The sequence below is a fragment of the Patagioenas fasciata genome, chromosome Z, assembly GCF_037038585.1.
Source record: "Patagioenas fasciata isolate bPatFas1 chromosome Z, bPatFas1.hap1, whole genome shotgun sequence".
Classification (NCBI taxonomy): Eukaryota; Metazoa; Chordata; class Aves; order Columbiformes; family Columbidae; genus Patagioenas; species Patagioenas fasciata.
Window position 1 is genome coordinate 51526328 of NC_092560.1, and position 24943 is coordinate 51551270.

Here is a 24943-nt window from a genome sequence, read left to right on the forward strand (position 1 = left end):
ATAAGATATGGTTTATAAGAAAGAGGCCTTCTTGTTTTTCTGATTCTGTACATACTCATGCCAGTTTCATTAGGCTGGTGGTGGAGTGTTTTAGGAAGAGGTAACTGGAAGAAGCCTGTCTTCTGTGTCTCATATTATGGTCAAACTTTATTTTAATTTTATGTAGGCACTTGCATTCTCTGTACACAGTGGAGTATTGCTCTTGTACTGGAGGTTTCTGAAGTTTGAAGTTTCACTTGGGTTTTTTTGTGGCTGGTCTGTTCTCACATGTTTTCATATCAGTTTGTAAGCTGAAGTAATTATTTCCATTACCTGCTGTTCAGCCTCTGGATGTCTTTTATGCTGAGGTCTTCCGTAATGAGCTTGCTTGTCAGAAGAATAAATAAGGCAAATTCTTCTACCTGCTGCTTCAGGATGGGCACTCCTTCCCCTTGACTGCCGCGCTCTTCCTTTGCATTTCCTCTGGTTTGAATTCTGAACAGTGCAGGTACATACATACTTTGATTTACATACATACATATATGTGTGTGTCATAAATAGCATCTCTAGGTAGAGTTCTGACTCTGCTGGAATTACTTCTCAGGATTTTTTTCTTTTCTTACTGGAGAGAGACTGGTGTGTTCCTCTGCTAAGGGTGTCATGGTGCCACAGGTATACACATTGGCATTAACATACACATGGGCATTAACTGTCACATTGTGGCAGCATTTCTGGTACATCTTGGAAGAATGATCTTCAACATGCAGGCTCATCTGGCTGTGTTACTGTTGGATTGTTATGCATGTTGTTAGCAAACATACGACAGGACATGTTTTTCTTCATGCTTAGGTGCGAAAGCTGCTCCAAGCAGAGTGTGTGATGGTGTAGCAGACGTTCTTAGAGCTCAAGGGCCTATTGGGCTGTGAGGCCCTGGGTAGATTCAGCCCTGGTATAAGACATGCTCAAGGCTGTGAAGCCTGAACAAAGCAAAAAGAGATGCAGCATGTTTAGCCCCTTCACTTTCTGCGTGTGAGAAACAGTACAGACTGCTTCATTATCAAATGGCAAGATTCATTCAGCTGAGCTAATTGCAAGAATGGTGGAAAATCTGTGGAGGAGTGAAGTTATCCTTCTTTCAAGCAAATAGAGTTAAATCGTATTTGTTCTGAGCACACACTGCCAAGGCAGCTGCTCATCTAGAGTTGGCTTGAGGGTGCAGAAGACCCAGTTTAATAATCTAAATACACAGACACCCGGAGGGAAGCTCAGGGATATTTGTTTATATGGAAAAATACAACATTTCAAGCATCTATAGGTGATGAGATTGTCAGTATGTGAGCCTCAAAGAAAGTCTGTGATGTAAGCATTGCACTGGTGCCATCCAAGGCTGTTGTGCGAAGGGGTTCTGGTGTTGTGTTCTTGTCCACCTCCCCCAGCAGAACTGGATACCATGCAATGGAATGGATGATTGCTGAATTTAACAGGATCACTCATTGATGCTGACAAGGTGTGTATGATGCAATGACAGCTGAACTAGAGACTTTGTCATGGCAGGCCTGAATTTGGGTTTTGAGATGTTCAAAAAGCTGGCAGGTTGGATGCAGGGTGAGTAGATAGAAAGAAATGCAATGTAGCTAGAAAAAGCTGTTGAGGGCCAGTAGTGACCATTGTTTATTAAGCACCCTTAATGCCTGAGTGAATGTAATGGAAATTTGGACTGAGAAACAGGCTACCAAGAGTAGCATTTCTGGAAAAGATGATGTGTTACTTCAAATGCAGGGGTGCCTGTGTAATCAAGCAGTGAAGAATTAGCCATGACAGATACAGCTAAAATGCTGGACTGGTAGCTGTGGTCAAGGGCTGAATAATTGAAGGAAATACTGTAATGTGAGTTAATAAAGTTTCAACCTCAGAACAAAAATCAGAGGTGACTGGAACCATTTTTTGACATCTGTGGTCTCTAACTGGTTAAAGAGATTATGATATTCACTTACCAATGGGTATGGGATAAGAAACAAGGCATCCTTAACCTCATACCATTCAAACTTTTTGTGGGTTTCTGTAGAAGAAATGAAGTTGTGGTTTATTGTTTAATTGCATTCCAAGTGTCTGTGTAATCCTTTGTATGCAGATGAAAGTGTGTTCACCCACCATTGTTGCCTTATCTGTTACAGAGCAGTAACAGATTTGTTGATTTGTCATGATCTTGTGGCACAGGACCTTTTCCTTTTGTTTCCAGTTGTTGATAGCCTCTCTTTGCTGAAGGATTCAAGTGAGTAAGCACTAATTTCACACACATCTTTGTCTGCCAAAAAATGTCATTCAGCCCTGCTCCCGTGCTTGTATTATTTCCCTCCTTGTGTCAGCAGAAACATTCATGTTCATCAGACTGAGGAACCTGATCAGGAGATTGGTTAGCCTTTTTTTCTTTTTATTCCCCAGCAATTTTTTTCCATGAATCAGTGCTACAATCTGGTGTGCCATGCAGCTAAACAGACATTTATGCTACCACAGGGAGCACTCAGGCTGGGGTGGGAGGAGAAGACAGAGCTGGTGTAAGATCTGAGGTTTGGGAATGGTGCAACCACATCATTTGGAGGTGTTGCTTAAAAGTTTTCTTTCATAAACATTTCTAATTTCTCTTGCACTTAGAAATACTGTGATGTATCCCTTTTCACTGAAACTAATCCTGCTCAGCTTTGTTTGCTTTTTCCTGCATGGTTTGTCTTTCTGTGTTAAGGCTGCCTCTCAGCTTTGTGGGAGGCATCACACAAACTCTCACATTCTTTTGAGGCAACTTTTATTACTGAAGTATTGGTTAAATATGTTGCAAGGTTTAGCCCTACCTAAACTCTAGAAGAAACCTCCTTTTATCATGATATTTACCTTTCCAGCATTTCCTGTTACCATTTTTCCTTTAGCAAGTCCACTGTCCAACAATAGCTTTCCATATAGTAAGTCTAGACTGGGAAAGATAGCAGGTCATTTTTCATGTGGCTTTTGAGATAACCGTTTCTGAATTATGTTTCAGTTTAATTAACCTCTCTTTCTTTAAAAATGTTTCTATAACCTGAAATGCTGCCATAAACTAACAGGCTTGTAGTTGGTTGGGTCGCTTTTTCCTTTTTTACATTCTGCTTTGTTGTTTACAGTTTTACCATTTTCCTAACTTATGTCCAGTGATGTAATTCTGTAGTGAGCTCTTACGAATATCTGTCTTCTCAGTGTCAGCACTGGCAGGGTTGCATTCCAGGATGTATATGAGAAGGCCAAAGCACCATCTGTAATCCATGTGTGTGTATTGTGTTTTAGATAAACCCTTTGATGTATAAACATCTCAGTAAATAAATGTGTAGCTGACCTACATATCCATGTCAAAATATTCTTATGTTTATACTCGTAGCCATGCAGAATTTTAAAAATATTCTTCTTTAGCAGTTGTTTAATTGTTTCTGTACAGCTTCTCAATGCAAATGGCAAGTCAGTCCATGTGAAGGAAGCACTGGGATTTTAGAAAATATTTTTTTAAATAACTAAGGGAGGAAAACTGGTAGTGCTTAAACCTGATCTGCAGTCCATTTTTCAAAATAAATGAAAAAGTTTAAACTATATTATTACTTAAACTGGTAGGACTGAGTCCTCAGTTATTTGCTGCAGTTCTTATTTTTCTGCTTCTCTAAAAGCCGTAATACAGATCACTTAAAATAGCAGTAGTTGTGACAGACAAACAAATCAAGACAATACACAGAAGCCAAGGTGCTGTGACTTGCTTCCCTGTTACAGTTGAATTTTGTTATCTGCTGAACTAGAGTGCTGGAGGTTTGGTAGACATAGATGTCTCATTTTACTGTTCAGGATTTTTTCCAACTTCTTCAGGAGACAGCTGAAGAGTACCTTGTTTAAGGATTTGTAATATCTTTATTGAGCAGACTAAGGTATTTACTGATGGTAGTTTAAAAATAAAAAGGAGACCGCACACGCAATTGTAGCCAGCAGTGAATATCTAGATCATGTAATCTGTAATCAAGCTCAAAAGTTAATGTTTTCTGACCAGATACCCTTGAGTTGAAGAGAAAGTAGCTGGTGAAATACAGAACAAGAAGCTGGATTGCCATACATATTTTTTCATGCTGCTGCATAGACTCACACTGCTAGTTTCCTCATCTATCACCATTCAGATAAAATAAAAAATTAATGCAATAACAGGAATTATTTGAGTGATTAAAACAGTCTGGTTTTTGAGGGGTATTCCTTAGGATTTTTTCTTCCTAATTTTTAACTACAGTTATCTGGTAGTATACAATATTGTGCTGACAAATTTATCCCTTTTTTTATATGAATGTAAGTCTTGTAACAATCCTGTTCTGCCCTACCCCAACCTTGTCAAAAATAATAAGGGGAACAAATGCCCTAGAAGGAGAGAGCATGTGCTAGAAAGTGAAGGAGATGTCTGGATGAATTTTGGCTTAGAAAGCAGAGCCCTGAAGAGCTGATCTGTAGCAGATGAAGTGGATGGAGGTAGTAGTAATAAAATGAATTTCTGCTAATGGAACTTCTTGGTCTTTCCTGCTTGGGGTGGGGTGATCCTGGCCAGCAGGTAAGCCACCATCTTGTCACTTGCTCAGTGATAAGGGAGAGAATCAGAAGGACAAAAGTGAGGAAAAAAAAACCTCATGGGTCAAGATAAAAACAGTTTGTTAGGTGAAGGGGCGAGGGAAGAAAGTAGTAGTGCAAAAGCAATAATTTAGTGGCAGCAGACCAGTGCTCAGCCAGTCCCAGAACAATGGCTACTTTGGAAACCACCGCCCCCCCCACCCCCGCCTTTTCAGTTTTAATGCTGATCACCACTACATCGTATGGAAAATACCTTTGATCAGCTGGGGTCACCTCTGTCGGCTGTCCTAACCTCCTGCCCATCCCCGACCTATGCATGAGGAGGAGGGCAGAGTGAGAGACAGAGGAGGCCTTGAGCTGCTCAGCAATAGCCAAAACATTGGTGTTATCAACACTGTTTTGGTCACAAATCTGAAACACCCTAAGGGCTGCTATGAAGAAAGTTAACTCCATCCCAGCCAGACCATATACATCTCTATTGACTCACCTGTAAGGAAGCAAGTACAGTAAACCTTAACAGGTTTACTAATTTTCCTCGGAAAATCCAAATATTCTACAAATTCATGATAAAGGCAGCACTCTGTCTTTCTCTAACAAACATTTTAATTTTACTTTCCAAATTGAGGATTAAGTTCTAGTGCCCAAAGTAGACTTCTCTAGAGCTTATTGTCAATTGTCAGGTAATTCCCCATAAGCTCAAGCCTCATACCTGAAGCCTCATTAAATTAAAATAATGGAAGCTTCTATGAATGAAGTAACTGAATCCTCTTTCTAACAACTAGACTTTCTGTTTTCTTGCTCATTAGTTCTTGAGAATAAGTTTTGGAAATGTTAGCTACTTCTTTTTTTTTTTTTTTTAAATTGCCAAGAAGCTTAACTCTTTCGTTGGTTAGAATTCTTCTTAAAAATGTTCAGTACATTCCATATCTCAAAATTTACTCATGTTTTTATGAGTAAATAACTCATGACAGTAAATAGCTGAAGACATTCAGAAGCATTTCCAACATAAATGCAGTGAGGCTGTGGAAGTTTGCAGTACTTAATCAGCAGTTAGAAGAGACAGGTACATGTAATAACTGCAGCACAGTCCTAAGACAAACTGCCTTAATACATAACATCAAGGTAGTATTTGGAGCAGTTTTCTTGTTAAAGCATAGTAGTTTTGGTATCTATCTTTTTTTTTCTTTTTGTTAACATAAATGAACAAAAGTAGATCTTTTGAATGCTTTACAAATTAATATAGCTTTTCTTCTAATTTCAGGTTTACTTTTACAATATAAACACATAAGGCCTATTATTTTAGAACCCTTAATTACTGCAAATTAAACAAAATTATTAAGTCCTAGTCCTTAGAGACTAAGAATAAATTTGGTCTAGTACTCTAATAGGTACTTCTGCTTAATTCCACAGAGGAGTAGTATTTAAGAAATGTAGACAGGTTGATACTGGGACTGGATCCAGCAAATAATAAATAAAGCATTTATAAATTTAAAACATAAAAAAATTGCCCAGATGTTTGAGTACACGTTCCCATGTAAATCCTTTAAGTGAATGTTGTCATAATACTTAGTGATCCATATGATGTTGTTCTCTGTTATTTACACAGTAGTATACAAGCTAAGAGCCATAACCTATTGAGTTTTGAAATGTATTTCCGAAGTTACAGGTTTACGAACTCTTAAATGTGTTTCCTGATCCTTCCTGTTTATATTTTTCCCTATTTTTGTTTATTAAATCCAATGCTTTCTCAAATTCTTTTGTATTGTACGTGATTATCTACAAGCCGTCTCTGCCTCCAATGGATCCTGAGCTTCGGATGGTGGGGAGGGTGGTTGGTGGCAGTATGGTTGCACAGGCCTTGTGCTCTTCCTGCTTTTGGCCATTGTTGGAGGTAGAGTTCTGAGACAAACAGATGACTGGTCTGGTCTGGTGCAGCTTGTCTTTATGTTCAAAAGTGATTACTTAAAGCAAGGAAAACTTTTAGCTACGTTTTAACATGGAAATTCACATTGGCAAAAGCCGACAATCCATATGCCTCACTGGTAGTCTTAACTTTTCAATCACCCAGGCAGATCTTCAAGTTTGAAACAACGCATGAACTGGGAGGTTTCTGGTGCTATAAGCAATGTGTGTTTTTTTTTCTGATGAAGAGCCTAATGTGTTCTGAGGTTTAAAGGCAGGGTAAGGGAAGAGTGCAAAGGAAACCTGCCTCCTGGCAGGTTTTTTCTCCAGTGTCAGACAGATACTGACTGACACATACCACTGGATCTTTAACTATCACGAGGAGAAAAAGAAAAAAAAAAAGTGCCTTATGACAAGATACTCCAACTCCTTCAAGAGCAGGTAAGGTTAACTCAGATAGAAGAGTACCCCAACTTGTCCCATCTCACAGACTGTGTTATAGCATCTCCTTAAAAATCCTGGCAGTCCCACAGATGGTGGTGGTAAAAAAGAGCTACCTAAGAAATTGAAAAAATATGTGCAGCCAAAGGTCTCTGAGGTCAGTGTATTTGGCATTCCCCCTTCACAGTCAGGGGAAGCTTTGGCTGCAGTGACCTTAGGGGGGTGAAGTTCAGGATACCAAGAAGAGAGAGCAGAGCAAAAAGTAGGACCATTGTCCTGTATTTCTGGAGAGCAGACTTTAGACTCTTCAGGGATCTGCTTGGAAGAATCCCATGGGATGTGTCCGCAGAGAGATGAAGGGTGCAGGAGGGCTGGCCAGTAATCAAGGATCACCTCCTCTAAGCTCAAGAAAGGTCTGTCTCAACAAGCAGAAAATTGGAAGAGACAGCAGGAGGCCTGCATGGATGAGCCAGGAGCTCCTGACTAAACTCAGACATAAACAAAGAAATGGACAAGAGACAGAAGCAGGGACAGGTGACCCAGGAGGAATACAGAACTGCTGTCAGAGCATGCAGGGGTAGCATTAAGAAAGCCGAGGCTGACCTCAAGTTTAGTCTGTCAAAGGATGGGAAGGGTAACAAGAAAGGCTTGTACAAGAGTTGGGGAGCGCTTAAACTGGATGTACAGAAGTCTGTAAGGTCTAGCAAGTTGCACACATGTGTGGCAAGGGAGATGGCTGATGCTGCTGTGAGGCCAATCTCAACTAACATCTTTCGTGGTAACTGAAAGAGGTTCCTGAAAACTGGAAGAAAGCAAATGTTACTGCTGTGTGCAAGAAGGAAGATCTGGAGAAATAGAGACAGGTCAGCATCACCTTAGTTCCTAGGAAGATGATTGGGAAAATCCTCCAGGAAAGCACTTCCAAGCACATGAAGGACAACAATGGAACTGGGAGCAGTCAGCATGGATTTACAGACGGGAAATCAAGCTTGCTGAACTAGATGGCCTTCCACAGTGATGTGACTTGGTAGATGAGGGGAAAGCAGTGGATGTCATTCACCTCAACTTTGGTAAGGCTTTTGACACTGTCGCAGTCTCCCATAACATTCTCTAAGAAAAAGTTATGAAGTACTGCTTAGATGATGCATAGTGAGGAGGTGTGAAAACTGGTTGAACAGCCAGGCCTATAGATTTGTGGTCAGTGGCACAACGTCCAGTTGAAGGCGAGACACTAGTGGTCTACCATAAGGGTTGATACCAGGGCCAATACTGTTTAGCATCTTCATTAATGACCTGGATGTTGGGACAGAGTGCACTTTCAGCAAATAGTGTCCTCCCTGCTGTCTCAGTCAAGGCTGGCATATTCCTCCAGTACCTGCTGCTATCATGAAAGATCTCACAGCCTTTCCCAAAGTCAGTGAAATGTATCATGACAAGTCTGTTTGATCTGATAAAGTCTTTCTCCTGGTAGCTGATTGCTGTGGAGACTGGGGTAGGCTGCTGCCAGGTGTCAGAAGCAATAAATATTCACCATGTTCTACTTATATGAAATTCTTGGATAACACAAATTTTACATGATTTTACTGCTTAATTTGAGGGCTTCTTCTTTATCCATCTTGAACTGATTCTCCTCATTGCCGTTCACTCTGAAAATTAACTGACAGCTTTGTTCTGTTTTTTGGCAAAAATACGTATATGTCCTGATGCTTGTGACAGAACTTGCATTTCCAAGATACTCTACAGATTAGCACAGTAAATTGAAATTGTTTTTGTCAGCATTAACTGTTTATATTCACTAGATTTAAACACTTTAAATAATTTCCTTTTCTCTAAGAAGTAATCTGACTTTATTACTCTTCCAGAAGATCATCTTGCTTTGAATTTTCTCTACAAGAGCTGCTGGTGTCACAACAGCAAACACTTAGAGCTCTGTCATTGAGGAGTTCATCTTTCTTAACTGTCTCTTAAAGAAGCTTAAACAGAATTTAACCTTCTCTAGAACTGCAGACTCTGCCTCTGTTATTTAACATTACGACCACTCATGCCTATCCATACATTCAGAAAAGGAAGCAGTGCTGTTGCTGATAGAGACTGTCTTTCTGTCCTTGCCTCCAACTGTATCTCACCACCACATCTTAGAATGCCTGCCAGAAGTGATGTTTTTCTTCTTCCTCTCTTCTGCATTTGGACACGGATTTTACATTTTAAGCTGTTTCTTCTGGAGGAAGCGGAAGGTAAACATGAAGGAGCATTCACCTGAACGAGAAGTGAAGGTTGTTTATTAATCACTAGAGGTTATTCCAGATATATTCCGTATTCACATTCATTGTCCTCTGTCTTATTGCCTCAAGTGTTGTCAACTGATTTTGAGATTCAGAGATTATAAAACAATTGAGAATGTGTCCTCCTGGAAGGAGGCGATGTGAGCACATCTCCTGTCGCAGCAGCTCAGGTCATGCTTAGTCATGATGTGGCTGGACAGCATCTCTTAAAGGTATTGGTTACTGGTAACACACACGTTTAGGAATAAAGCAGCTGGATTTGGAAAGCAGCATGGTGTGTGGATGAAGTGTGCATGTTTTAAGATTATTTCTGGACTGTATACCAGGTAGGCAGTTGTTTAATATTACTGTCTCATTTTATAATACATGAAGATTTTTACAGACCAGAATGATAGCACACACTTGGGGTAGGATGCTGAATAAATTCACGGAGTGTTAACAGTCAAAACAGCATTTGACCTAAAAGTGAATTCTTTAATTTTTGTAATGAAAGTGGTCCCCAAAACTTTGTAATCGCTAACATGCATGTGAAAATAGAAATAGGTATTTAATTTTAAATGAATATAATGAATCACAAACACAGTTAAACAAGAGCCTAGGAAGTGCCTTCAAAGATGCTGTTGATGTTTTTTGTCACTACCTAGACTTTATCTTTCATAATGCTGCTAACCTTGTGTTTGGTGGAGGCATATCAGCCCCTTCGATCAATATCTAGTCTCTGGTTCAGTGTGGAAACTGATACTATTTATTTGTTGGGGGCTGGCAGTTCTCCTGGGGTACAGAAGATACAGTTTCTTGTTTAGTCAAAATAACATTTATGCCTAGTTTGAGTTTTAGTATAAAACACATGTGAATAATTAACTTCCCTGTACAGCCAATTTTAGAGTAGGCATTTGTAGTTACAGTGTTTTTACCCTGTGAAACCAGTACTATGTCAAATCAGAAATTTGTTACTATATACTTGAAGGTTTTGCCACAAGAGGCTTGGGGAAGAAAAAGCTGCTGTCTTATTTACTGTGGGATTTTAGCACACAGTCAGGTGTCAGGGTCCACGAAGAGAGCTTGCCAGTTTATGTGGGATTCACAGCCACCAGCAGGTTAGGTAAGGGCTTGCCTCACCATCAGTAGGAGAAGCTCAAATGCATGAGGTCGCCTTTCTAGAGAAAGACACTCTAATTCAAAAGGAAAGGCAGCGTCTGTTTGATCACAAAATATGTATCCAAGAGCTTTCACCTCTGAAAGAAGGCCCTTAAATGCATGGAAGTTGCTAATACATGAATTCAGTCAAAATACCAGTTGTGGCGTTTGTTTTTCTTCTTTATATACTGAGGTTAGGAGCAGCTTCAAGATGATAAATTCTTACTTCAAGTCTCAGTCAAGACTGAGCATCTCAAACCCACTTCAGTTCTGATTTATTTTAGAAACCATTTGGTGAAAAGCCATAAGTAGCTCCAAACCAACAATCAGATAAGATGAGCATAAATCTTTGTGGTCATCAAATACCTTACTTTCTTTCAGATCTTTGTTGCACCAACACTATTAAATAAGAGTGGTTTGTTTTTTGTTATGCATATTGGCATGGGTACATCAATAGTTCTGCAAATAATTTTTAAGCTGTATTTAAAGAAAGGAGGTAGCATCGATGTGTAACACTTCTTGAAAAGTAAGTATTTGTAGATACCAAATTTCAAATTATCAGGAAAAACAGACAGAGAATAGGTACCCCAGAGGTGCTCTGTTTTTGTGGGTACTTGTGCCTATTCAGTGAAGGCTCCACAGAAACTTGTGTTGCCCAGAGTCATGCAGGGGACACAGGCATTTGCAATACCTTATGATTTAAAAATGCAACTTTTTCACACCGAGTCTACTTGCATGCTTCTTAAAAACTACATAAATAAGAAAATGCACCCTGTTCACAACTCTAAGACAAAGCAGCAGTGTCTGTCAGCAACCAATCATCAAAAAATACCAGATTTGATTAGAAGTTATTTAAAAACTTGTTGACAATGTGTTTATCCAGACATTATATTAAGACAGATTTCTTATTGGTGATAGATATTTCATATTTTAGTGCAGTAGGTTCATTCACTATTAAGTGTTTGTATTTCACCTGTTTCTGATTAGTATTGGAATAAAGGTCAGAAACCTAGTATAACAGTTTGGAGTTTCTGTTGCTTCCTTGCAGTCAGCAGGGTCAAACCCCCGTAACTATTGATGAGATGCCTATCCATGTGTTTTTTGTCTTGCCTGTGATTTTTGCAGTGAAATTTTCTGTTCTTTAACCCTGATTAATTTTATTTGATAAAATGACTTCAGGTACCCACACGTGGAGACTGCTGTGTTTAAATTCCTGAAGAATTTTGAAAATAAACTAGATTATTTGTCCAGCAAATGTTGAACAGCTATCTTGAATTGTAACTAGCTTGAAGGTCAGTCTGCATTTACAGTATAAACTGTGGGGTAAAAACCACAGAGGATTGTGAAACCAAACTCTCAGGAAATGGAGAAACATGGTGGCTTATTATCATGTTGCCCAAACACCTTCACTATTTACTGTCAGGTAAGCTTGTGCTGGCTTTTTCCTGATGCTACATTGTGTTATTAGGTGTTGGAATAATCTGTTTTGGGACAGCATTGTATTAGCCCTGAGTCAAATATATTTGCAGCCTGGCCTCAGAATGTTACATTTCACCTCTGCTTTTCTGCTCATCAGCTAGACTTTCTACTGTTTTCTACCCGCAGTCAACTGTGCTGAGATCAAGTAAGGCTGTTAAAAATCCAGTTTGAATAGAACAGCTGTATAGCCAAATGAACATATGAGCTTTCTGCTGAATAGATGTTGTTTTACTGCTTTCAATTAATGTGTTTTTTAATACTGTTCTTTTAGTTTCAGAGTTAAGACAAGCATGTCGTGTCTAGTATCCAATAAAGAACGGAGATTTATTTTTTCAATTTCACTTATAGAGGTGAAAAACTTGATAAATCTACATTGGTTTAAAATATGGATCAAGATGTTGGGAAAAATCTTACCTGCTTAGATAGCATTGTTTAGAATAATGGGAATAATTCAAGTGAAGGCAAGTCCTGTTTCATCTTTTTTTCATGAGGAATGTGAATGTGTTTGTACGGACATTTAGGATGAAATGCTTTAAGTCAACCAGGAAGTAGAAAACATAGACTTACTATTTGTTTCATTTTCTTAGACTTCTGAAAACATGATAGGCAGGTGTCTCTACTCAACACTGATTAAACTAGAATATTTTAATTTGTCTTATTGCATCTCTGTTACTATAAATTAAATGTATTTCTGAAAACAAGTCTGCTAGGGTTTTAATTGACATGCAGAAAAAATGCAAGTGACAAATACTTCGAAAAAAATATTACAGGTGGGTGGTCTCCAGATAATTGCAGTTTTATAGTGTACACAGAAATGACTACTTGTATATAATTTTATTTAAATGATCCTGCCTCCACTATTTGAGTTCTTTCGAATTTTTGAATTCTCATAGAATTACTGAGTCTTTCTCTTTTCCTGGAAGTCACACAGAGAAAAATGTAACACTTCAGGGTGTTCTGCAGGCTAAGTGAAGGTCGTATGTGCAATTTTTATCCATGGCATACCTCAGTTATGATGGGTATTTTAATTCTGATAGTAGCAATATTTGTGACTTTTTGGAATTGGACCTTGTATTGCTACCACACATCAGGTGAGAGGCTGTCAGTATTCCCAATGATTAGATGAGGGCTGGGGCTCGCTTCTCCATTCCCGCACAGGCCTGCCTGCTGCTCTTTCACACCGTCTGTACCTTGCTGGGGACTTGGGGCCTGTTCAGGTGTGACCTCTTCTTCACAGAGGTGAATACAGCATGAAGAGTCCCCCTTCTCCTATTTGAATTCCTGAAATAGGGGAAGCCTACTCCAGTCAGACCCCTTTTTCATCCACTGTGCCGCTGAATTATCCATTATCCCCCTGATTTATCCGCTGTCTCCACACATAAAACCATCCTGCATGTCTGGTGAGAGCAAAGGCTACCGCTGACGTTGGATCTGGGAAGCTAAGTTGCTGGTATCTCAAGACCTTCCCTCTGGGAGGAAAAAAATAAGGTTGCATTATCCCATTTCTGGAAAGGCAATGGCAGGATAAGGAAGGGAAAAACAGACAGGCAGAGCAGGGCTAAACCGAGTTGTTGCAGGCAGAAACTGGGTGCAAGGGATGAGTATCATGAGTAGCGCAGTTGTATCCACACCTTGAAGTGATACTTGAAATTTTAGTATGCTTTTAAATTCACGGAGCCAAGTTGTTACCACTATATCATCTGTTACCTTGCTGTCTTCACATAAGCCTCCTCTAGATAAATTTGAGTATTTTTCAAACATACCTGGGGTTTGGGTTGGAAAAAATGATGCACATTTTCTGCTGCAGTCTGGTGTGTTGACAACCGATTTCAGGTGACGGCCACTGCATCAGAAGAGCTTAGTTCTCCAGATCTTCCATTCCAGCATGTACAGATGAAATGCAATTTCAACCCTTCTGTGTGAGTAGCAACATGAAATGTTAATGCGAGGCTGTACGTGAAGTCTTTTTTACCTGCCCGTTGTTGCTGGTCCTTCTCTTCCCTGGGCTGGAGCAAAAAAAACAGTCCTGAAGACGGTTTTGTTTGTCGTTTGTAGGCTTCGGTTTTGCGGTGGGCTTTTTTTCCTCAGGGCGCTGTCGCCACCTTGTGGCAGTGGCCAAAACCAGCAAGAAATGCTTTGTGACATGCCTGAGCCGCTGGGAGATGTCCCGAGTGAGGTGGGCGTGGGATGCGCAAGGGGGAGTGCGTGGATCTTGTTCGATGCTTCACCTCTATGCAACACTCAAAAGTTTGTTAACGTGGGATTTCTGATAAAAGTGCCCTATCCCGTCCACGCCAACAATGACAGAGTTGGTGGTAGTCTTTGTTCTTTTTCTTGCTGTGTTTATTTTCTAAAGTGGGCAAACATCCTAATTGCTGTCCATGCTGAGCCCCAGATTTTGAAAACACACTGTAAAGTCCTCAGCCTTTAGGAAGAACTGCAGTAGCACAACCCTGACAGACCAGCCACCTGAACAGTGAATCAGCCTAAGTATGTGCCACAATGCAGCTTTCAGCAAACAAGATGTTGAGCAAAAAGACTAGGAAGTCTTGTTCAGATCTTGTTATCCATGTTTCTTTTTTCTCAAAACCAAATACTTGAAATAGTTCATGAAAGTCGTGCAGTAACCCTGTGAAGCGGTATTCAGTTTGGCCTAGCCCCAGAGTGCAAACCTGGTATTACTGTTGCTAAAGCATTCTAAGAGCTGAAGTATGAATTTCCTGTAAAGTAGACAGAATGCTTGAAAGGTTAGATATAGTTCTACTAAACAAACTCTTTTGGACTCCAGTTAAAATTCTGAGGGTTGTTTGTTTGTTTATTTTTATTGGAACTCAGAGCAATCCATAAAAATCCAACACCGAGTTTTTTATGTAATGCTAAAATGCTAAGAAGTTTACACTTGGAATTTGCCTACATTGCTCACCATTAAGCCTGCTTAATTTAGGGAAAAATGAGCAAGCTATGTATTTTCTGTTGTCATAACTAGATTAAAATAATCCAAGCCCTTGGTTTGTGAAAGAAATACCTTTAGCTTCAATTAATTTATTAGATAATTATTTTTTAAAAAATAAATATGAGAAAGCTGGTTTAGGTTTAAATTCTTCTAGCCAAAAAAAAAAAAAAATTAAAAGTTATCTCTAACTGGGATCTTCCTGCAGTGAACACCACATGCTGATGCTGTCAGGCTAGGTGGAAAAGAAAAAGAGGAAGATGGTGCTCCTCTGTTAAGACAGCAAGTCTCATTTGGAGCAGCCTAAAGTGCTGATCTCCCACGTGTGCTTCAGTTATGAAAATGTCACCATAGGTGGGGGAAGCAAGTGCTGAAAATCTTCCCTCTAAGGCTGCCGTAAATGATGAGCTCTTACATTTGTTTAGATATTCAGAACTGATTTCTTAGCACTTGTTCAGTATAGTCTTAGTTAATATTTTCCCCAAACACATCCAGTTCTTGCAAGTACTTTTCCAGATTCTTAATGTGGCTTCACTCTGAGCCTTAGGCAAATAATAAACTGATTTAAAACCAATTTGGAACATGAATAAATCAATATGGTTCTTTGAATGAACACCACATAATTAGGTACATCTGGCTTGTCAATGTAAACTATAGCTAAACTGAATTTTTAAAGAGCAAAGTCTGCTTAGGTTTAATATCCATTTAAATCTGTCTTTTAATCTCTTAATTAAACTTGAGCTAAAAGGAGATTATTCTCATAGCTTAGTATTTTTTAGTTTTGTTTGATTTGAAATTTTATCTAGCTAAGATTGCATTTGATATGCAAGTGGTGTTTTGACTGTTTGCATGATGAATGGCTTTGGCATCTAAAAGAAAACGAGCATAGTTCGATTGTTACGCATTAGCAAAATACTTGGATTGTTTGCTTGGGAATGGAACACAGCCCTCGCAAACCAAGACACACGTGTTTTCCCATATGGACACTGCTTTTATACAAACAAAAACCTTCCTTTTTTAAGGTAATATTCTGTTTTCTGTTCTGTCAGCATGACCACCACACCCTTTTTTAAAAAAAAAGAAGAAAAATGTACCTTATTAGCCATACACTCCAGTAGCACTGTTTTAAACATACTGTATTTAACACTGGTTCAGGCACTTTGTTTTCAAGTTCTTTTCGATTTTTAGCTATGTGATATTAAATTTTCTGGTTTGAATTAAAAGACCCTTTTAAATTAAAATTGTTTCAGTACTGTATTTGGATGCATAAATATCTGGTAATACCTTGTTTCCTACATCTTGGTGAGAGTGGATCTGGTGTAGGTATCTCTTCTTATGGCCTGTGGTGACACTGTCAGTCCCTGTGTGGCATGTTGACTTCACACTTATCTGGCGAATCTGTGATGCTTTTGTGTAATTTCTATTTCTGAGGCATGTTCTTTTCACCTTTGTGTTTCTGGCATTCTGCCCTTCAGATTTCTTCTCAGACCTTTTATGTTTTTGTAAAGGGTGCAATGTCATATAATAACACAACCATTTCATGAGAGTTCTATCATAAACTATCTCTGGGGAGCTTATTTTTCTATGTGACGACACTAGCTCAGATCTGCTGTACTCTTTACAAGACTGGAGGATTACACCTTCCTACCTCTCTTCATGCGAGTCTCTTTGTCACTGTCTCCTTCGCCTCAACGTGGCCTTTTGCTTGGCACAGCTATGTTGGCAGTGGAAATCTGTGTGTGTTCCTTTTAAAGGAAAAACTAAAATAATGAGTGAAATTTTTGGTATCTGGATGAACAGTGCTATAAGCCTGTATCAGTACCTGTTGCAGTCCTTGGTGCAAAGCCCTCAAAAGACAGCTGACCTTGACTGTCTTTAACTGCTGTCATATCCTTTATGAACTCCTGAACATTCAGCAACCACCACTGATTATCACCTATTTGTGGACAGCAGCTAAGTCATGGAATGTTATTGGACATGTTTGCTCTTGAGAAATTGTTTTTTACTTGCTCCTGCACTGGAACTTGTCCTCAGTAACTGGTAACTGCTGGATAAATAAGCGGATCTCAGTGCATGGTATCTACATGGTTACACTAAAACAGTTGTTATTAGTAGTGGTCTTCTACAACATGACACCTGTGCTCAAGGGAACAGAATTAAATCAGAATTCATTGTATTGCTCTGTGTGTGAATTTGCAGAGTCATTTTGAAAGAAAAAAGGTGAGCCAGTAAAACCCGGTCTGAGCTGTGAGCAGCCTCGTGCCCCAGCAGTGTGCTGTTTTGTGACAAATTCTGTTCATCTTGAGGCCAAAAGGACAGGATCAGTCTAAGGTAGCATCCCAATCCTGTGCTGAGCCTGTGCTGTGGCTGAAATGTCTGACAACTAGTGGCAGATTCAGATAAAGCTTATAATGAAAACTGTTTTAAGGCTACGTGAAGATGTTTCCTCTTCTCTTAACCACACAGCATTTGAGTAGAGGCAACAACTTAAAAACAACTGTTGTTGCTATTTGGAAACCAACAATCTCAGCATGTTTGTAACGGACACGGGTGTGGAAGATGCAAACTTCACAGCAGTCTTTACGACTGGCAAGGTGGTTACTGTTTTGTTGTCTTCTCGGGCTGTCAGCTCTGAAATACGTAGACGTGATTGTGGGTGTTGCACGGAAGAACATTGTGAATCATACAGATGAGACTGAAGGGACTTAAAAATTTCATAGCAAAATGATGTTCAGTATTAAGCAGGTTCAACTTCATGAAGCCTTTTGTGCAAGTATCTTCCTACCCTCTCTCTATTTTCTGTCTCGGGGAGAAGAGTTGAGGTGAGGAGCCTCAGTAAGGCAAGTTTTATTGCATCTGTATGGAAACCATGATCTGTCCCATACATGCTGCTTCTTCCTATCCCTAACCTGGTGGGCTCATTGTGAACTTGTTTGTCTTATTCTGCTGCTTATTCTGCCAGTTTGTGATCACGAAGAAGGTCTTCAGACATTACAGCTTGCCCTGTGGTGAAGCCTTAGGCGTTACTTACTGAGTCTGAAGGCCACACCAGCAGTGTGGTGTGGGTTTGTACGATTCTAGGTTTGCCCTATATTGCTCTTGCCATTTAGAGATGAAAGAATTAACAGGTCACAATAAATCACTAGCAGGTTGGAGAATGGATGCTGAACAGGAGTGGAGGACAGCAGAGGGGAGGAGGGAGAATGGGATGAACTGCTGGATGCCAAACATGGTGCAGAAGCTGTTGAAGGATCACTTGATCCTCCGGGGATGGACTTTTTATAATTCCTTAATCGCATGGTAGAAACATACTCCAGAGTATCATTTGTGGGTATGCCCAATAGGTGGAGGTATTGTGAGTGTTTCAACAAATGCCACAAGCAGCATCTGAATTGGTCTGAAGTCTGTTTTACAAAGGGGACAAAATGAATTAACAATAAGGAACAGCAAGCAGTGATGATCAGGCCAAAACCCAGGAGTACCCGTGTTTTTCAGATCTGGCTTACAGATCAACCTGCTAATGTTTTGGCTTATTTTGTCTCTCTAGCTTTCAATGGACTGAATTTTCCTAAGGTGAAAACAGTACCTGGCATGTGGTTCATGCACGTAAAGATAAACTGAAAATTCTGCACTGTAGATAACTGAGAAGTTAGAGTAGTGCTGGTAAATGAAAACACTGAAGTCTGAAAACAGTATTTCTGGCATCAGTCAAAAGCTAAGCACAGTCTAGATTATCTTGATACATGTGTGTGATATGGTAGAAGATAATAAAACAAACAGAAATCCTGAGTAAAGTCCGGCTACAGCAACAACAGGTGAACTATTGTACCTAATCCTTTTAGTTACAGAACTGTATAAACACTGCCACTAAAATCACACAGCTGATCAATAGTCCTCTTTTTACTGTAAAATAATATTAAACCCCAAATTAACAAAGTTGCCTAAGAGTTGGAATTTGGTTTTTCTGCACTCACACTACACAGTGCCTATTGCACTCTCTTTTGCAATAATGGAAATAACTACAAATGGTGTTGCTCTACTTCTGAGTTAGGAAATAACTTTAAAACAGTCTCTTCATTTGCTAATTTGAATGTCTGTGTGTAACTGTTTAACACAAGAAAACTTGAAATATAACTTTTTTTTTTTTTTTCTGTGACTCTGTGCCCCTCCCTGCACAGCTTTCCTCTTTGTGTGCACCATCATGCACATGTGATGTCTGCATGTGGCAGCACCACAAACAGCAGGTTTGGCACCTGGGAGGATGCCTGGCAGGTGGATTTCTGCATCCCAGGAGATGGACAGTGCTGGAGGAGGCAGGAGCTTCTTGCTTTGTGCTGCAAGATCTCAGTTTTCTGTACATATGCCAAAGAGCTCATCCATTTGTCTAAATTAATAGGGAAGGGCTAGAAAACAACATCTCTTGTTTCATAAACCTGTGCATCTTGAAACTCAGAGCAGTTATGATCTGCTTGCCTGAAAAAAACGTTGTAGTGGTACTGGCTGAGATGCAGAATAGGAACAATGGAGCAAGTCAAGGGCATGCTTCTATGTTGGTTTTGACTGCTTACTCAATCAGGAACTTCCATAAAAAAAGATCTTTCTGGTAAAACCTACAAGTTAACAAGGCACCACTTGCAGAAGAGGTAGGTACAGTTAATTTCTTAATGATATTGCAGTGTGGCTTCCAGGCTTTTGAATGTAACAGTTTGTCATGTTTTTTCCATGAACTATTCTCTTGTACCTTTTCTCTGAGGGACTCTTTAAGCATCTTGTTCCCCTTCTGATATGGCAGCATGTCTGGAGATTCTACAAGTGCGTGCAAACAAAACATGTTGCACTTGTTTATGCTCTGGAGATCTTGGATTGAAATATAGCAATCTTGTGTCTTGTTCCCTTTCAGAACATTAGCTTGAGAAAAACTCAAATATTTGAGAATCGGTGAAATCCATTTATAGTGACGGCTGCATCACATCATTTCTCATTACATTTTGCAAATGGTACATATGAAGAAATAACACATGTCAGTGCTTCAGGACAGTATGAAATGTCTCTTTGTCTTGTGTGAAAACTTGCATTATCTACCTGTAATCCACACCCATTGAAGAGTATCAGTTTAAAATTTGTGAACCAAAACCCCTTTTATCAGAAATAGGTACAAGTTGTTAGAGCTACAGAAGAGGGATGGCATGAGCTTTCCTTATATTACTGCATTGTTGCTGAATGACGAAGTTTACATAATCCCTAGGTTATACATTTAAGTATATTATGTTTGAGTTTACTCCATGAAAACAGCTGATTGAAGAGCTCTGTTTGTAGCAGTACTGTGAAAGTCAGCAAGGAGTTGAAGCTGGGGATGGACCTTATTTTAATCGTTTAAAGATTTGCAGTCCATTCAATGTGACATTCTGGAAGAGCAGAAGTTATTACTAGACAACTTTAGTTATGTTAACCAAACATTGGGAGGTGTTTTTTTTAAAACCTCATGAGTATGTAATGTCTGAAGTGTTAACATTACCACTTCCTTCTCTAGAACTGTTCTAGGGCTACACAGGTTTCTGTCACTGTAGTTTTTGTTGGTTGGTTGGTTGGTTTGGTTTTTTGTTTGTTTGTTTGTTTGTTTGTTTTTTCCAGTTTTGGTTTTTAGTTTTCTTCTTGTTGTTCTTTTTTTTCCATAGGAGATTTATTCTTGTGTCCATGGCAGCTCCCTTCTCTTTGAAGCATACTTTTAATGTAGTCATGCTGGTTCCTCCTTTTTGTGAACCAAAACATTACAGCCTTTTTTGACATTTTAGCATTGACCTTCAGAATCTTCTTGGCAGTAATTTTAGCACCATTTTTGGGCTGCTATGATTTTTATTATTTATTTTAAATATTTATAAAATATGTAATAGGGTTTGCCACCTGTGTATCTAAGAAGAAAATGCTTCTGTAAACAGAGCTGTCTTAGTGTGCACCAAGACACAAAACATGGGCCAGGTTTTGTGCTGGGCTGGGGACGTGCTGACACAGCTACCCGTCCTTTCACAATGCCCCGTGTGTTGCTGTAGCAAGCCAAGGCCTGGCTACAGCCTGTTCTTTCTGTGGCAACCCTGCCTTAGTGTTAGCAGAAATGAGGACAATTTACAAATGATGAGCAAACAAAACAAACCCAACTTTTTTGTTCAGTAAAACCAGAAGTTTTTTGTTTCAGCAGAGAAGGGTATAAAGGACGCTACTTCACTGTACCCCCATGTCTTACCCAGCTCCATGGGTTTTAGACTTTTAGCCACTAAAACTTAGTATGTAAACCCATGTTTTTGTGTGCACCACATGAAAGACTTTATTTTTCATCTGGGAATTCTGGCCTTCCTTCTGTGACAGCATCTGTCCAAATGTATGGTGGGTTTTAAGCCCTTCATTTTAGGAAGTTACTTTTCCCTAGGAGAATCTACCCTGTGAAATTAAACTGTATCTACTGATTTTACTTTCAGAGTTTTTGTCATTCATCCTTCCTACTACATATCACATGCACAGTTTACAAAGAAAGAGGGTCTTCTTAAGCTTCCAGGCTGTTTACTTGTCAGGGGATGAAAAATCAGTCTGCATGCTTCAATAACTGGCTCTTTCCCGCAGGTGAGGTAGTATCATCCCTTACCTGGGCTCATGTGTTGTCCATGGACTCTGTTTAATTTTTTCCTGCTTTATTCTGCTACTTTTACTGGCCTTCTAAATAAAATTATTGCAGTTCATAGGATGCAGACTCTGAAGAATGTGATTATGTCCTCATGATTGAAAGCCATTACAAGTCACTGCTTAACCTAGGATCAGAAAATTACCTACCTAAACATGCTTTGGCCTGGTTAGGGTCTCCTCAGCCAATGCATGTGTTTTTAAGCAGCATAACAGCCAAAATGAAACATAAAAAAATTATGTCTCAAACGTGCATTGCGACACTGTAAGCAGGAGGAACACGGCTGAGTGAGGAGATGTGATCTTGAATCTGTAGGGAACAATTATATCAAAATCATTAGGTTTTTGGTATCTGTCCAGAGATACCTCAAGTTTCTGAGAGATTTGAGAAATCTTAATTTGCAGAACTTGCTCACTTTTAACCACAGGGCTCATTATCTCACTGTGTCTGTCAAAATAACAAAAGGCATCCATCTACTGTGTAAATCTGTCCATGCAGGGCTCCTAATACTGTCTTATATACTGGCTATTTTATCTCTCTACCAGCATGCACTTTGATTAAAGGACCCCAAAGGCTGTTGCAGTTCATCTTGACTAACAGTATGTTTCTTCCTGTTCCTCCTCTATTTTGTGTGTGGGTTTTTTGAGAGGTCTCAATCTACTAAACAGTAAATACCCCAAGTTACCCCCAAACCAGTTTTGGTTTTTTTTTGTTGGTTGTTTTTTGGTTTGTTTTGAGGGCGTGTTTTGTTTGTTGTTTTTGTTTTTAAGTGTTTGTTTTGTTTTTGAAGTGAAAATGTGGCTTCTTTAGCTAGTCTGGTGTTGTAATTACTTTTTCTTCTGTGATACTGCTTAGGGTAATACTCACTTTTATTCTCTGTGCTTTGAAAAACGTAGCTGCTGTGGTTTGCCACACCACAGGAGATGATGAGCCCTGTAGAAGACAGCCAGCTTCTCAAAGAATGTCCTTAAGGGACCCATGATGTTGGGCATATTGCAAGATAAAAACTTGCCAGTGTCACCAAGAACCTTTAACTAAAATGAGATCTGTCTGTCATAGGTATGAGAGAAGTACATGGCAAAGGACAGTCCTTACAGTGAATGAAATCACCCACAATAGGACAAAAGTTGCTCAAATTCTGAAGTATTATCTACCCCAGTCCCCAGTGCAACTTTGCCATGGCTGAAGCATTCATACTGCCCTTCCTGACTCTGTACCTTTAACTAATGAGAGCAGCCTACCTGCTTACGGTATTCCCATAAGCTTTAATGAATACGGCTGAATGTTAAAATCTGAAATGCTTTATTTTTTTCTTCCCTATGTGCCCCAATTTTGTGCAGCTGACATCTTTGGCTCTTTCTGACTTCATCTTGAAATACTGGAGTAAAGTAGAAATAAGTGTAATAGACTTCATAACTGTTAATAGTTAATAGTGTTAGCCAGGAAGACCCTGACAGCCCTTGAGGCACATGCATTTAACCCCGTGAGGGGGAGGCAGGTAGGAATTTGGTTGTATGTCAGAGCTGGCAGTGCCATCAGGACTTCTCCTGAGAGATCATGCCTCTGCTTTTCTCTGACACGCACGTTTCCACTGAGGTTTTGGCCACTGTGCTAAAAATACATTAAATTAATAAGTCGGAAAAGATGATTCCTTTTGACACTGATTTTACTGGAGGCTGTGCCAATTGGAAGAAAGGCTTGCAAATAATTCCCCCTGATTTTTCTGTGATAGTGTGTATAATACATGGAAGTTGGAGGGTGGCTGAAAAAGATCCCTGTTCTCTTGTGGTGCTGTAAAACAATGTCATGTAATGTCATGTTGGTTTGTTGGGGTTTTTGTTGTTGGTTGGTTGGTTGGTTTCTTTTCCCTAGGATACAAGGGGGTCTGTAACAAAAAGAACACAAATAGTTTTTCAAGACTGAAAAGTGAATTGCTCCTTTCAGGATATATGGTACCATGCACTGTGCATAAGTGAAAGAAAAAAATAAGTAATTATTTAGCTTAAGCTACTTGAAAGAAAGCTACTGCTTCTCATGATTTAAGCATGTATTTAGTCATCCTGTATTAGTCAGTGTAATTATGGAGGCTACAGAACTAATTCCAGATAGTAACCAGTGTTGAAATCTACAATTTAGGCTTAAAAAAAATAGTTGATTTAAATTAGATTTTCCTGCAAGTTGAGAGAGCCCCAATCTGATTGTCGTTTACCACAATCAGACGCTGCTCTGCAGTCACGGCTTTTTTGGTCTCCCTGCTCGCTTTCTCATACCACGTTGGCAAGCTGCAACAAGTGAAACTCCACCCTTCCGACAGACTGGGGAGAATAAAATTCATAAACGGCGACTGCTGGCAAGTAAAATCAGAGTTTCTCTGAAGGTGCTGGTTTTCCAGACAGTCTCTGGCGTGCAGCTTAGAAAGGGGCGGGATCCTTTTCAAGTAGCTTAGTTGTGATTTGCTGAATCCATAGACTTTTCCCCTTAAAATCCCAGCCCCCTCTTTTCTTTTTTTTTTTTTTGTTTTGTTTTGTTTTGTTTCTGAGAAGTTGACTTGTGGCTGCTTGTCTGCAAGCGCATCAGCTGTAGTCGGGTCCCCAGTGCCTTGTGCCGACACCATGAGTTCGGAGGCTGATGAACCCAAGGAAGGTATGGTTTTTAACCGTTTTCACAGGAAACGTCCGTGCTTGTGTCTCCAGCACCGCGTTTGTGAGCCTGGAGGAGAGTTTCTGCTTGCTTTTGTGTTTGAGTATTCAAAGGGGAGGGAAAACTGCCTTGGCAAAACCATCCAAAGCCCCGTCGATTTCTCTGGATGTGAAATTACTGAAGTGTTGTCACCTGGGGATGTTGGTCTGTCTCACACCTGGAATGTTGATAAGTGGAAGAAACAGTGTTTCAAAACACTGGTGGAAGAATATTTAAAGAGGAAGATTTTTGTTTTAGTTTGGAAGCACTGTATTTTTCAGCAGAAGAGGAAGTTGCATGGGGAGAAGTGAAAGGTCATTATTTTGGGAGCAAGCCTGATGCTCACTTCCCTCTCTGAATGATTGTGCAGGCGTGCGTGCGTGTGTGTGTGTGTGTGTGTGTGTTAAAGCTGAGAGGAGTGTGCCAAAGCTACAGGGTTTCATTTACTGCTTCAGGAGTGGAACGTGTGGAGGAGCTGGAAGTGCTCCAACAAAAATACAATTATTCCCTAGTGTTGATTGGGGGGGGTGCGAGCCAGAGTAGGACAGTAGGGAGCAAGTGGGGGAGGAGGAGGGCAATTTCCTGAAAGTGCCTATATACAAAAGAGCATTTATACAGAAGAGGGAACAGGGCAGTCGTGGGGTTATACACTGGGTTTCTTAGAATTGATGTTTCATGCTTACAAATAGCCCTTAGGGAGATTCAAACTTACAGAGATCCAGTCTGCCTCAGAAAAAATAACTGAAAAGAAAAAACCAAGCACAACAGATCAGCAAGCAGTAGGGCAGCCTAAGCATTTTATATTTGGTG

General features: G+C 39.7%; 1 protein-coding gene across 2 annotated transcripts in view; it reads left to right on the forward strand.

Annotated features, from left to right (window-relative positions):
• Positions 1-24943, forward strand: part of TNFAIP8 (TNF alpha induced protein 8) — a 61498-nt gene that overhangs the window by 16718 nt on the left and 19837 nt on the right. The window contains exon 1 of one of the 2 annotated variants that reach the window (XM_065861674.2): positions 23812-24097. The exons of the other annotated variant lie outside the window; for it this stretch is intronic. Within the exon in view, the coding sequence (XP_065717746.1) occupies positions 24067-24097 (31 nt within the window). The 5' untranslated portion in view covers positions 23812-24066. Of the gene's footprint in view, positions 1-23811; positions 24098-24943 lie in introns of those variants that run through there. 2 annotated transcript variants of the gene reach the window in all.